Source organism: Hemicordylus capensis, chromosome 7 (genome assembly GCF_027244095.1).
Source record: "Hemicordylus capensis ecotype Gifberg chromosome 7, rHemCap1.1.pri, whole genome shotgun sequence".
Classification (NCBI taxonomy): domain Eukaryota; kingdom Metazoa; phylum Chordata; class Lepidosauria; order Squamata; family Cordylidae; genus Hemicordylus; species Hemicordylus capensis.
In genome coordinates this window covers 11,026,669-11,039,611 of record NC_069663.1, presented here as the reverse complement: position 1 = coordinate 11,039,611, position 12,943 = coordinate 11,026,669, and the positions used below count along the sequence as shown (strand labels likewise).

At 45.0% G+C, this 12,943-nt stretch overlaps 2 protein-coding genes across 8 annotated transcripts in view; both read right to left on the bottom strand.

Annotated features, from left to right (window-relative positions):
• Positions 1 to 679: 679 nt before the first annotated feature.
• Positions 680 to 5,273, bottom strand: HMGN2 (high mobility group nucleosomal binding domain 2). Of its 4 annotated transcripts, none has more exons than XM_053268083.1 (6): positions 4,947 to 5,273; positions 2,947 to 2,991; positions 2,587 to 2,616; positions 2,385 to 2,441; positions 2,130 to 2,225; positions 680 to 1,580 (listed from the first exon to the last, which is right to left on the bottom strand). In XM_053268083.1, the coding sequence occupies exons 1-6, from the start codon at positions 4,959 to 4,961 to the stop codon at positions 1,545 to 1,547; spliced, it is 279 nt and encodes a 92-aa protein (XP_053124058.1). In that variant the 5' UTR covers positions 4,962 to 5,273; the 3' UTR covers positions 680 to 1,544. The 4 variants fall into 4 exon arrangements, with proteins under 4 accessions (XP_053124058.1, XP_053124059.1, XP_053124060.1 ...); XM_053268084.1 differs by having other exon boundaries at positions 2,391 to 2,441; positions 4,947 to 5,267; XM_053268085.1 differs by lacking the exon at positions 4,947 to 5,273 and adding an exon at positions 4,591 to 4,636 and having other exon boundaries at positions 2,391 to 2,441.
• Positions 5,274 to 8,562: 3,289 nt separating this feature from the next.
• The window catches only part of DHDDS (dehydrodolichyl diphosphate synthase subunit), a 29,968-nt gene continuing 25,587 nt past the window's right edge, over positions 8,563 to 12,943 (bottom strand). For 3 of the 4 annotated variants that reach the window (XM_053268545.1, XM_053268547.1, XM_053268546.1), the window contains exons 8-9: positions 12,104 to 12,211; positions 8,563 to 10,307 (exon numbers count right to left, since the gene is read on the bottom strand). In XM_053268545.1, coding sequence (XP_053124520.1) covers positions 10,071 to 10,307; positions 12,104 to 12,211 — 345 coding nt within the window. In that variant the 3' untranslated portion in view covers positions 8,563 to 10,070. Of the gene's footprint in view, positions 10,332 to 12,103; positions 12,212 to 12,943 lie in introns of all 4 variants that reach the window. The other variant, XM_053268548.1, reaches the window with a different exon arrangement.

The window sequence follows — 12,943 nt, the reverse complement described above, 5'->3', positions numbered from 1 at the left end:
CTTCTCTCTCAGCCTAACCTACTTCACAGGGTTGTTGTGAGGAGAAACTCAAGTATGTAGTACACTGCTCTGGGCTCCTTGGAGGAAGAGCGGGATATAAATGTAGTAGTAATAATAATAATATTCTCTGTGCTGAGGTTGCTGTTGCCATAACACAGTGCTGTACATCCCCTCTATAAAAATACTTAATACTCTTACTGCTACTTCTGTACAAGAAAGGCAAAATGACTAAATATTGTGGTTTGTATAAGCAGATTATTATTTTAAAGCCTTATAAATTAAGAGGAAGCAGAAACGGAGAGTACACAGTACAGCCCTTCTGGGACTATGACATTTTAGTTTCTAGGTAGAGGAAGCACATGATGCAATTATCAAAAACGGCATGTCAGGGAAAATATTAGGCTAGAACCTTTTCCCTTGACATTTTAAGTTTTCTATGGAGAAGCATTCCATCATGTATTTTCCTCACTTTATTCCCAGGAGGACCGTACTACATGCCTTTTCTAGACATACAAATTAACCCTTGGGGTGTGTGTTTTGAGATTCTATCTATCTATCTATGAATGAAGATACTTCTATACCTGTATAACACACACTTACACTGCAGCTTAACAATGTCACTCTTAAAGAAAAAGGGCAGTAAGAAGCAAACTGGATATTAATACAAAGAACAGTCCAATTCAAACAATATGCAGCTTTATTAAAGGTACTTTTCATAAAACAATCAATGGTATTCAGGCAGGACATGGGCTACAATCTGCAATGTTTTACAACAAGTTCCAACTCCCCTCCTCCTTGGACTACCAAAATGTAAAGTTACTATATAAAACCCAATGAAGAATCTTCAATTTATACTTGGAACAGGGAAAGTTTAGAGTGAGGGTGGACACTTTCACATTTAGTATGTTGTTTAACAACTTTTCACAAGCCTACCCTGACTTTTAGAGGAAAGCAAAACTGCAGAATTCTTAATCTGAAGATTCACAATATAAAAAGAAATGTGGCTCATTTTAGAGCCATCCTCCTTCCCTCAGTATTTGACACCAGAGGTCTGGATTGCCAGACACTGTGAGAATGCGTTTGATTTAAGAGAGCAAGTATCAAAAGACCCTACGCCATATTCAAGAGGAGTGATCAATGCAAATGACATTGTGAATGAAAGAACAGAGCAAGTCTAACAGTTTTAAATTTACCTTCTCCTCAGACACAGATAATTTTGGGAATTTCAATGTACACTCAAAAGCATTTCAGAAACCAAGATAGATGAACAATATTGGAGAATCCCCCTTCCTTGTGTCCATGAAGAACCCCCTCTAGCAAAATTGAAGGGGGCCTTTTAAAAGCCCAGGATCTAAGTAACAGAGTCAATGACATTTGTCCCCTCTCCTCCCTGCAAAACACAACAAAGCGTTCTGTGTGCTAACGACATAGCTTTAAAAAAAAAAGGTAAAACAAAATTCTGCATTGTTATAAAACTTGATAAAAAATAGTATTTCAAACTGTACAGTCACCAGAAGTACACAGTTATCAAAAATTCACACAATTCACTTGGCATCCCCAGCACCTTCAGCTTTCTGTGCCTGAAAGATAAAAAGCAATCCCATCAGAGAGCAGTCTATGTTGAGGCAAACTTACTACTCACATGGTTAGTGTTTGCACGAATCTATGGCTGCACTTGGACATTATGAGAAACTCACCACAGGTTGGCCCCTCATGACATCTGAATATAGTTGGAGTTGTGGTTCCGGGACTCAATTGCAGCTCCGATTCCAGATTATTCATCTGGAATCGACCCCAGCCTCCAGATGAACCCTCGGTTTTAAGTAAGGTTTGCTTACCAAACCAAGGGTCTGCAGTGTGTTGGCTGGTTTGGGCAACTTGCCCAGCTAAGGGAGGAACTTCCTCCTGCTGCTTAATTTCATTGGCTTTCCTTCCTGAATCCAAGAACCACAGGTTCACTGAACCCATAGCTTGTAACTACATCCGAATAGGCCCTTTAACATTGGCATGAAATAGACCCAAACCACCACAATGTAGGCTGATGTAAGACAATCTTGATGGGGAAAGCGCAGAGCCAGTCACTTTTATCTTGCTTAAAGTAAAAGAAAGCTACTATATTTTTATTATACCTGGTCTGTTTTGGCATCTCCATTTTCTGCAGGGTTGTTTCCATCCTTGCCTGCATCAGCTTTCCCCTTTTTTCCTTTGGGTACCTTTTCAGCCTTCTGCCAATGGAAATATACTAATTGTTATTAGTTCACACATCCATAGATTTAAAAAAAAAAAAAAAAAAGGACAAATAACTGTCAATACACGTACCCAATTATTATTTACATTATTTCTGACCATGAAACCAAAATAAGTTGAAGTTATAAAAACTTTACCTTTACCTTTGGAGCTGCCTTTTTAGGTTTAGGTTCTGGTTTGGGAGGAGCAGGTTTCTAGAAGCAAACACAAATGTATATGTTGTTTTTAAACAGCTTGCTTAGGAGCCAATCAGTCCTTTTCACTGTATCAAGCATACTGCTCTTTAGAAGCTGCTACTTCCACCACCACAAAAGGCATTCTATATTGCAATATACTTACAGCAGATAACCTTGCTGATCTCCGCTGTGGCTGTTAAAAAAAAAAGAAAAGAAAAAAAGAGTTAGTCATTAGAGCAGTTAACTTGGCTCTATAAAGCAGAGATCTAAGCTACAATCCAGTGAACATAAACTAAATGCCCATTTATATATTTTACATTTAAGGTCTGAAAGTAAAAACATTCCCAGTAGTACAGCTTCCTCTCTGGCCTATTAGGACATCAAAATTATAAAATACAACACAAACTGCAGAATTCCAACTTGAATCCTTTCTGATATACAAGGTTCAAATGCGATTAACATAATGGAAAAGTGAAATAAGTCATCTTTGCAAATTGGGGTCTATAATGATTAACCTTCTTACCTCATCCTTTACTTTGGCCTTGTCACCCTTGGTATCTCCTTCAGCCTACAAGAAATTTAAAAGAAGTCTGAAGAATGCCTGCCTCAATATTCTGTTTCATTTCCTTGTGTTTTGTTTGTTAAAATAGCTTTATACATTCACATCACTTAAATCATAAATAACTTTACTGCTGCACAGCCTAATAGCGGCATGACAATTTCTTGCCTGGTTCTTCCTCCAACTTGTTCTTTCTTGCATACAATAAGATCTTAAAATGTTGGCACAATATTCTAGGGTCGGGAAGTCAAGAGATTGCTCATGATTTTAAGGCATACAGTCAGAAAGATTCCAAGGACTAAAATGCACTCACAATTTTTAAAGAATTGCCAAGTGACATGTGGACGCATTGTTTCCCTGGCACTTTTGATAACTCATTAGAGTTATCAAAAGCATCCAAATTTGCACAGTGCAAGTTTTCCCAAAGTTTACCCCTTCTTTCAGAACAAAGGTTTATAAAATAGTGTTTTATATCTGTGACAATTATTATTTAAAGAAAATCTATATACATTTGAAACACCCTTTTTATTTTTAAAATAAATATGCGCCTGTCTCACCAGGGACCATATGTTCTCCCAAAGAGAGAAGTGTTTGTGGGAGGGCCTGTGAGGATAATTACATTGCCAAACACCCCTTATTTTGATGTATTGTTCTTTATTTCCTTGCATTGCAGCTTTAGGCAATATAATGGCTTTTATTTCAGAACGCTGTGATTTCTATTGAGTCTTTGTAACAAACCCAAGATCTCACTTATGTTTGGAATTTTGCTCTCGCCATTTGAAGACTTTCTGCCTACTCCTAATATCTCTACAGACCTATGATATGAGGCCATACCCTGGTGTCATATTAGGGCTGTGCTCTTTCTTGGTTTAAGGGAATGTCCGTGGATTTCGACTTCCCTTCCGTAGGTACAATGAAACAACTCGCACTTAAGCCATAACTGGAAAATCAACTGCATTTCGAAGAGCACCCTTTCCTGCACGGAGAAAAGCCAAAGCACTTCACAGAGTCCCATTCCGTGTGTAGGGGCGGGCAATCAGTGCTTGCTCCGTGGAGTCCCGACCAGTTTCGGACCCGAGAGACCTTCGGCCTCGGCCGCTTTGAAAAAGCAAAGATGGTCGCTCTCCTCCCAGCCCCGAGCGCGAAGGAAGGGGGCGGGCGGCGACAGGAGGCTGTGATCACTGAAGGCGAAATCTAAGCCCGCCTCATCATAGCCTCCGACATGAGCAGCAGCCTCGGCACGGAAAAAGCTAATATTGCTTTTCCCCTCCCCTTTTTTAAATTAACGTTTTGGGGCGTAAGCTAAGCTCTAGGCGGCTCTTCCAGCGCCTCCCCGCCAGGGAGCAGAAGGCGATGCCATCGCATCCCCTTTTATGGGCGGGCAAAGCGCACCCATTCTGCCAGCCCACTCCACCCCTTCCGCCTCCCACGTGCCTCCCTTCCGTCAACTGCCCTCCCGCCAAAACCCAACCGGATCGCTCCGGCTCCCTTCTCCCTCCCTTTCTCCCGCGCGCGGGCGCGTAGCACTCTTCCTATTGGCGGTGGGACTCAGCGCGCGCGAGGGGGGAGAAAAGGCAGCCAATAATTGATTTGGTTGCGCGCACGCACGCTCTCCCTTCCTTCCAGGGAGCTTCGCAGCCATCCGTCTCTCTCGCCACACAGGCCGCCAAGAAGGCGCAGCGTTTAACGGTCGCTGACGCTTTGCCCCGCCCACTCCTCCCCCCACCCCAGCCCTGACGACGGCCGTTGAGCCGCCACGCGCGCACGCGCGCTCCCTGCCGCACAACCGTTAACCGTCCGAGCTGAAGGGGGGGATGGGGAGAAAAAGGGGGGGTGGAGAAGGAAATAAAATGGCGGCTGATCGCAATCTCGCCCCCGCATAAGCATCGCTCCCTTCAGCCACCACCGCTTGCCCCTATCCCTCCGCCCGGGTCGTTAGTTTTCTCTACACCATACCCACGTACCTTTCTCTTGGGCATGTCGGCGGCGCGTGATAGAGAGAGAGAGAGAAAGAGGGGAGCTCGGTAGGGAATGGAAAAGCGTGGCTGTGGGAGAGGGCAGGAACTCGGCTGGTTGCGAGGAAAAGCCGCGCAGGGCAGATAGACCGGAAAGCGAAAAGAAAGGGTTTCTTCCCTCCCTCTCTCTCTGGCTGTTGGGTTCGCTCGTGTCGCTCACGACCCCACTAATTTGAATCGGGTGTTTATAAAGTTTTATATAGAGCCGGACGAGGCCCAACCGGTTCCAGCCGGATCCCCACCGCCCCGACCGTCCATTGGACAGGGCGCGTCACGTGGCGAGGGCCCGCCAGGGCGGGCGCTGCGAGGCGAGGAGCGAGAGCCGCGCGCGCAACGAGAGCCCGTTCGCCTTTCCTCCGCCTCCTTTCAAACGCTGCCGCTGCTGCTGCGAGTGGCACGCCGCGGCTCAGTAGCGCCGTATGGAGCGCCTTTCCAAAAGGCATTCCGCCAACGTTTAGGCAGGAGAGGAAGGCATTTGCAGAAGTCACTCTCTTTCGAGCCGAAGTGGGAGCGCCATGGAAATAAGGAGAATACAGTGTCGATGATTCACACGTCTAAGGCTGCGGTGTTTCCGTGTCTCTCCCCCCCATCCCTGCCAACTCGTAACTAAACGATACTCCTCCTCCCGCCTATAAGTCTGGCAAGAATGCATTGCAAAAAAAGCTTCGCTTGGTGGACGGGGAGCTCTGTTGAATCGATGCAACTCGCTCGTTTGCTAACCAAGTTAACGGGGACTGCTACTGGTGGTTCCCGACGCAAACGTGAACAGGGTTGCAACAAGGCTCAGCGGGCCGGCGACAAAGCTGTGCAGCGCCCGCCTTTCTCTCTGCAGGAGGCAGAAAGAAAAGAGGGCGGACCTGGCGCGACACACACACACACCTGGCCAAAGCCGGCGCGCGCCGTTTCCCTTCGAGAGGCGCAGCGAGGCCGCAAGAGCGCTCGCAAGAAGAAGGGCTCGCTTTGCCGCCTTCTGCAGCCCCTGAACGAAAGCGGGTTGCGAGCGGAGGTAGAAGATGGTGGCCTCTTCACGCGCTCGCTTGGAGAGGAAGGTGCGGCCACTGCACGCGCGAGCGAGGATGGCAGACGCAACCCACAGCGCCCCCTTCCTCTTCAACCTTGACGGCTAACTGGCAGGGGCCTCCTCCTCCTCCTCCTCCCCAGGAGCGAGCGGAAAAGAGCCTCAGGTGCCACCGCCACCTCGCTGCCTAACTCGGAGAGGGAGGACTGATGCGGTGTCACTTTCCCCCGAGGCTTTGAGAGGGGCCAGGTGAGGAGCTGTCCTTTTCAGCACCACCCTGCCCTCCTGGTCCCATCATCACCTCCACCTCCTCACCCACGTTCAAAACCACAGCTAGCCCAGCAGTAACAGTGGGCACAAAGGGGCAGGCCCAGGATGCCAGCAGCCGATTACTCAGAAATGGTGCCTCTCTTTGCATAGGCCAGGTTGCAGGCGACGCATCTCCCCTTGTAAAGTCGATTTGTAAAGGTGCGTTCAGGCTGAAGAGCTCAAGAATGGGAGAAGTGTGGCATTCTTCTCCGCAGGATTTTCAGCAAGGTACAAATAGTGCCAGCCCAGCTCTTTGCTTTGTGACCTGCACGGAGTTGGAAACCATTTCTTCATTGCAAGTGTATGGCTCGTGGTTCGATAGGAGCTCCATATTCCAGGGTAGTATAGTATAGAATACCGGTTGCTAGGGGGTGACAATGGAATGGAGGGCCATTGCTTCTGGGAAACTCACCAGCAGGGCATGAAAGCATTCCAGGGATGGGGCTGTGGCTCGGTGGCAGAGCACCTGCTTTGCATGCTACAGTCTGGGGCATCCTTTGGTCCCTGGGAAAGGCTCTTGCCTGAAATCTTGAAGTGCTATTGCCAGTCAGAACAGACAAAACTGAGCGAGATGGACCAAGGGTCTGTGACAATACAAGGCAGCTTTCTATGTACTATGGCTGGCCACTGGAAAAGTAGAATACTAGAGATAGACAGGCCTTTGGTGTAACCCCCCAGGGCCCTTAGGTCATTTGCTTCACTTCACGTCATCACTTGTGCTCTAACATGGTTGCAATAGCTATTCCTACAAGGCTCACTCTTGAAGAACTGCAGGCATTTCCCTTTGGACCTCTCCCCCCCCCCCCAATGTATATGCAAATCTTCCGTCTGGTAGGTTTCTTTGTGTTTAGCTTTTATTCATACATTAAAAAAATAAAAGTTGTCATTTTCATTGTGGTTTTAGCCTGGTCTTATTTTTTAAAATAATTTTATTTTGTAACTTTTATTAGTGTTGTAAACTGCCCTGAACAGTAGTGCACTGGAGAGGTGGGGTATAAATATTTTAAATTAATAAATGTAAGCTCCACTATCACCTTGAGTGGCGCAGTGGGGAAATGCTTGACTTGTACACCGCCCAGAGCCTCTAGATGGAGCGGTTTATAAATGTAATAAATTATAACAACAACAACTCCCCCCCTTGTTGTGCTGGTCATAGACTATAATAAACTTTATAATAAAATAACAACAACAAGCAGAAGGCTGCCAGTTTGAATCCTCTCTGGTATGTTTGCCAGACTATGGGAAACACCTGTATCAGGCAGCACTGATATAGGAAGATGCAGAAAGGCATCATCTCATAATGCACATGAGGCGGCAATGGTAAACCCCTCCTGTATTCTACCAAAGAAAACCACAGGGCTTTGTGGGCATCAGGAGTTGAAATTGACTTGACGGTATACTTTACCACTGAAATCTATGGGACACTTTACTGGAAATTTGTTTAGGATGCAGTGGAGTGGGTGGGTTTCAGTGGTTTTACACCTCAGACTGCCGAACAAATTGATGGATGAAGATATTTTAAGATAGATGTTAAGAACAGCCCTGCTGGATCAGGCCCAAGGCCCATCTAGTCCAGCATCCTGTTTCACACAGTGGCCCACATAAACCCTCTTTCTCTCATCTCCCAAGTATTCTAGAACCTGGCAAGATTTTACCTTCCTTTCATATCCCAATCTTTTGTGCTGCTGTGTCAAACAACTTTTTACAATTAAGTTCAGCCATGGCCACAGAAGTGTTCTGCTGGTACCACAAACTGCCCCACTGGGAAGGAGTGCATACTTTATGGCACAGCAGCATCTAGGCCATGTTGCATCATACACAAGATTATGTTACAAGCAGCCGACCCTGAGTTTCCAGTCATTCCATAGGAAGCTGCCTTATACTGTATCAAGACTACTGGTCCTTCTAGCTAGGTATTGTCTACCACAGACTGGCAGTGGCTCTCCAGGTTTCAGGTAAGAGTCTCTCTCAGTCCTCTTACTGGGAGAGGGAGAAGCTTCTGCATGCAGATACTCTTCCCAGAGCAGCCCCATCCCCGAAGAGGAATATCTTACAGTGCTCACACATGTAGTCACCCTTTCAAATGCAAACCAAGGTAGATACTGCTTAGCAAAGACCAGCTTTCCTCCTTGTCAAGCACAGGACTGCCCAAGATAATTTCAAAGCCATGGACAGAGAAACACCTCTGTTAAGCATAGTAGATCTCTCTTTACTGTACCACAAAACACACCATTCACATTTGTCAATGTATTATGTTTGTTTTTAATGTAGCAGTACATGTGCTAAGACATTCTCTCCAGTTTCTAAAAGATACTGCCTGGCTCGACAGTTCTGATGTGTGTACTCTAACAAACAAGAAAAAACCTCTTAGGAATTACAGATGATACTCCAAGAATTGTTTTGGACTTTGTAAAATTATGAAGATGCAGCTCACAACCCATCAACCACTGCCTGAGAACAACGTTCCAAGAATTTATTGGTCACCACAGATTTCTGTATATACAGCATTGGTTTCTTGCATCAAAAGGAGAAACTCTTCAGCTGGCCATGGAATGGCAAGACTATTAATATCAGCAGTGTGACATCGTTGGTTCATCCTCACCATTTCAACATGAAAAGCTTAAAGAAGATACTGTATTTACCTGAATAAAAAGACGGGACTAAGGTGACCCCGTAAAAATAGCTGGAAAGAAACCATTTTATTCAGCATTTGATAACTTAACCATCCTCTTCACAGCTGTACCCAGTTAGCTGAATTTGCAATTGTTTTAAAAAAAATTGAGTGTCATCCAAAAGTAAACACTTTTAAAAATCCAGCTAAGAATGCTACATTAGTACAATTTGGACTGTGGCCAGAGTGTCTGCCCAAAATTCTTCAGCACATGCAAATACTGAAGTGTTCCCCACCATACTAAAGGAGCATTCCCCACCCTGTCAACAGTTAAAAGAGGCATCGCATGCTCTTGTGGCGTTCCATAAGCATACTGGCCCTTGGGATTGTGGCAGTCCCACAGTATCTGGCCATACAGCGGGAGTGGTCCGTACAGGCAGGAGGTGGTAAATGAGCAGCAGGTGCAGCTCCTCACCTCTCCCCACTCTAGCTCTGCCTAGTTTTGCCCGCCACAGGCTGGTTATTCACCCAGTGTACTTCTCCCTTGCTCCGCCTGTACAGGCCGCTCCTGCCATACAGACTCACAAGAGTCAAAAGCAAGTCATTAGGATACTGCTTTACTCCCAGACACACACACACACACACACACACACACACACACACGTACGTTTAAGCACACCCAACAGGGTTTTGCCTCTGACTTTCCCGACTGCAACCGCCTTGCCCCAAATTGCAAGCTGCCTTTTAAGACCACAAGTCTCTCGAGTCATGCCCACAAGAAAACTGCTGCCTGGGAAAATATAACGAAAGATCCATTGCATGCATAGGTCTCGCAAAGACCTATACCATGTCATCCTTTATTAACTAATTCTGCACCAAGTGCCTTTGGTTCCATCACCTTTCAATCATATTAACTTAGGGAGCATACACATGGTTTTAGATACCACACTCCCAACCACAGCTGAGTAATAACCAAATATGTACAAGACTTTGCCTCTTATGTGTCTACTGAGAACATGAACATTTCATACACTCCCATCATCAAGAGAACCCTTCTGGACGGAGCTGGGATATTGGTAATGACTCCTTCTTCTTCCCTCCCACCCCACCCCACCCCACCTGCTTCTCTCTCTCATCATGCAGACACCGTACTCAACTTTTCGAGGAAGTTCATTCTCTTGCAGTCCAAGGCCTGCAAAAAACCCTGGATTCTCTCTTCCCGTTTAGCCCTGCATTCTTGCAGGAGTGTCCGCCTCTTGTGAGGGTCTCCATGGGGTGCAAGTCCTTTTTGCTTCAGCTTCTCTGTCACATATGCCTTGTCTGCCTCCAGCTGCTGCCACTCTCTTTCTTCCATGTATACATCCCTGGCTTTCTGAAATCAGAATGTCCCCCCACCAAAAAAAAAAAAAAAAAAAAGACATTAGGTTTAAAACACAAACACACACACCTTATACGGAGTCAGACTATTGGTCCATCTAACTCAGTACTGTTTACACCAGGGGTAGGCAGCCTTGGGTCTTCAGCTCTTGCTGAACTACGATCATCATCCCATCATCCCCAGCCACAGTTTATTGTGATGGGAGTTGTAGTTCAACAGTGGCTGGAGAGCCAAGGGACAGCAGCTCTCCAAGGTTTCAGGCGGGAATCTTTGCCACCTTTACCTGGAGATGCTGCCAGGGAGTGAACCTGGGACCTTCTGCATGCAAAGCAGGTGCCTTACCACTGAGCTACGGGCCCAACCCCTAAGGGGAGTAGCTTATGGCAGACAGTGCTCACATGTAGTCACCCATCCAAATGCAAACCAGAGCAACCCCTGCTTAGCAAAGGTGAAAATTCATGTTCACTACTGCAAGACCAGCTCTCCTTCCACCTTTTTTAAACAGAGCAGATACACAGAGGTACAATTGTCGTGGACACTGAAATAACAGCACACCTTCTTTCCTAATTTCATTTGATTCAGCTAGGCTTAGCAATGACGACGTTTATACCTAGGAGTGAAAACTTGTTCCTGAAACTCATGTTTTTCAGAGACTCTTATGTGAACTAGAGGTTTCAGGATATGTTTTTAGGATCTAAGTTTGCTCTAACTTCTCAGAAGTAAGGTTTAGAGAAGAGCCAGCGTGGTGTAGTGGTTAGAGTGTTGGACTAGGACCAGGGAGACCAGAGTTCAAATCCCCATTCAGCCATGAGACTTGCTGGGTGACTCTGGGCCAGTCACTTCTCTCTCAGCCTAACACACCATTCTGGGCTCCTTGGAGGAAAAGTGGGATAGAAAATAAATAAATAAATAAATAAATAAATAAATAAATAAGAGGTTAACTATAAATTTGAGTTAAGCTGACAACAGGTCAAAGAAGCAGCAGGAAACAAATGTGAACAATAACTTTCCTATGGTTTGTATAGTTGTGAGCATTTTTAGGGTTTAAACAAAAAAAAGGAGATTCAGATGCTGGTTGCCTTTGGGCTTCCACATTTGACTTCCACACATAATAGTTTGTAAGTACAATGCTTCTTGAAACTACTTCTCATAAAATACCCCATATAATCAATGCTATGTTTTGATGTCTTGTGCTCTATGTCAATGTCTATGCTCTATATGCTGTACTAGAAGTTATACAAGTAAAGAAGTATTTTAATACCAGTTTTTCCTCTTGAGTGCATATCCCTAATTATTATCATTACCGTTCGCTCGGGAGCACAAACCCACAAGGTTCATAGTTCTGAATTGGAGCCTTGCACACAACAGTTTCCCAATATTTTCTCAGCTTCATAATATTTTTGGGTTTTAATTTCTGGTTATTTTTAATTTGTTAAATTGTTTTTAAGTCTTTGTATATGTTTTCAACTGGTTTTATGTTATTGTAAACTGCTCAGAGACGGAAGTTTGGGGCAGTATACAACTTTGAGAAATAAATAAATAAATAAATAAATAAATAAATAAACAAACAAACAAACAAACAAACAAATAAATAATATACCTTACAGCTAATCTAAACTCTGATGTGTGTGAGATTATCTACAAGAGGGCAATTCTAAGGGTAACTATAACTATATTATTGCCTGCTCCAAGGATTTAGTAGATCTGAGAAATCATTAGATTTCAAATAGATCCATGGATAGTTTTGAGCTTGCTACTTTGCCTTGACCTTGTATTTCTAAGGCCCTTACCTGCAAAGCCTTGTAGTTCATCTGGTACTGAAGGATGGCATCCCATAAATTCCAGAAAGAGTACTCTGGCCAGAGCACAGACTGAAACACCAGGCATGCATGGGACGTCTGCAAAAAGAAAGATCACAAGGAGTTTTAACACAGCCTGAGGACAATGAAGCATGATAAAGTGAGCCTTGCTGCCAAGTTTTGTCAACAACAAACTTACAGACTTTTTATTCTTACGCATATACATTCATTGCAGCAGTGCTTAGGAACACAGGAAGCTGCCTTATACAGAGTCTTTTATAAAACAAGTATTTTTAAAAAATCTTTTTAATCATATAAGCATAAAAACTGTACGAAATACAAAGAAGCAGCAGTAGAGACAATCATATAAAAGCCTGGGTAAAAAGCCAATATTTAACACGCTGTCTAAAAACTGTGATGGAGACCAAGGAGTGAAGAGCCACCAAGAGAACATTCCAGAGTTTGGGGGCAGCAACAGAGAAGGCCCTGTCCCACGTGCACGACAACCGAGCCTTCTTCATTGTCGGCACCTGGAGCAGAGCCTCCTCAGATGACCTCGTCAAGTGGGCAGCAACCCTTGGGAGCAGGCAGTCCCTCAGGTATCCCGGGCCCAAACCATTAAGGGCTTTAAAGGTCAAAACCAGCACCTTGAATTGGACCCGGAAACAAACTGGTAGCCAGTGCAGCTCTTTCAAAATGGGCGAGAATCAGACCATTGGTCCCTCTAGCTCAGTATTGTCTACATCAGGCCTGCTCAAATTAGGCCCCCCCTCCAGCTGTTTTTGAACAACAATTCCCATAATCCCCAGCCACAGTGGCCAATAGCCAGGG

Coding starts and splice junctions, on each gene's coding strand:
- HMGN2 (XM_053268083.1), bottom strand. Junction 2,442..2,586: donor GATCAGCAAGGTTATCTGCT/GTAAGTATATTG, acceptor GTTTGCTTCTAG/AAACCTGCTCCTCCCAAACC. Junction 2,226..2,384: donor AGGCAGCTCCAAAGGTAAAG/GTAAAGTTTTTA, acceptor TTCCATTGGCAG/AAGGCTGAAAAGGTACCCAA.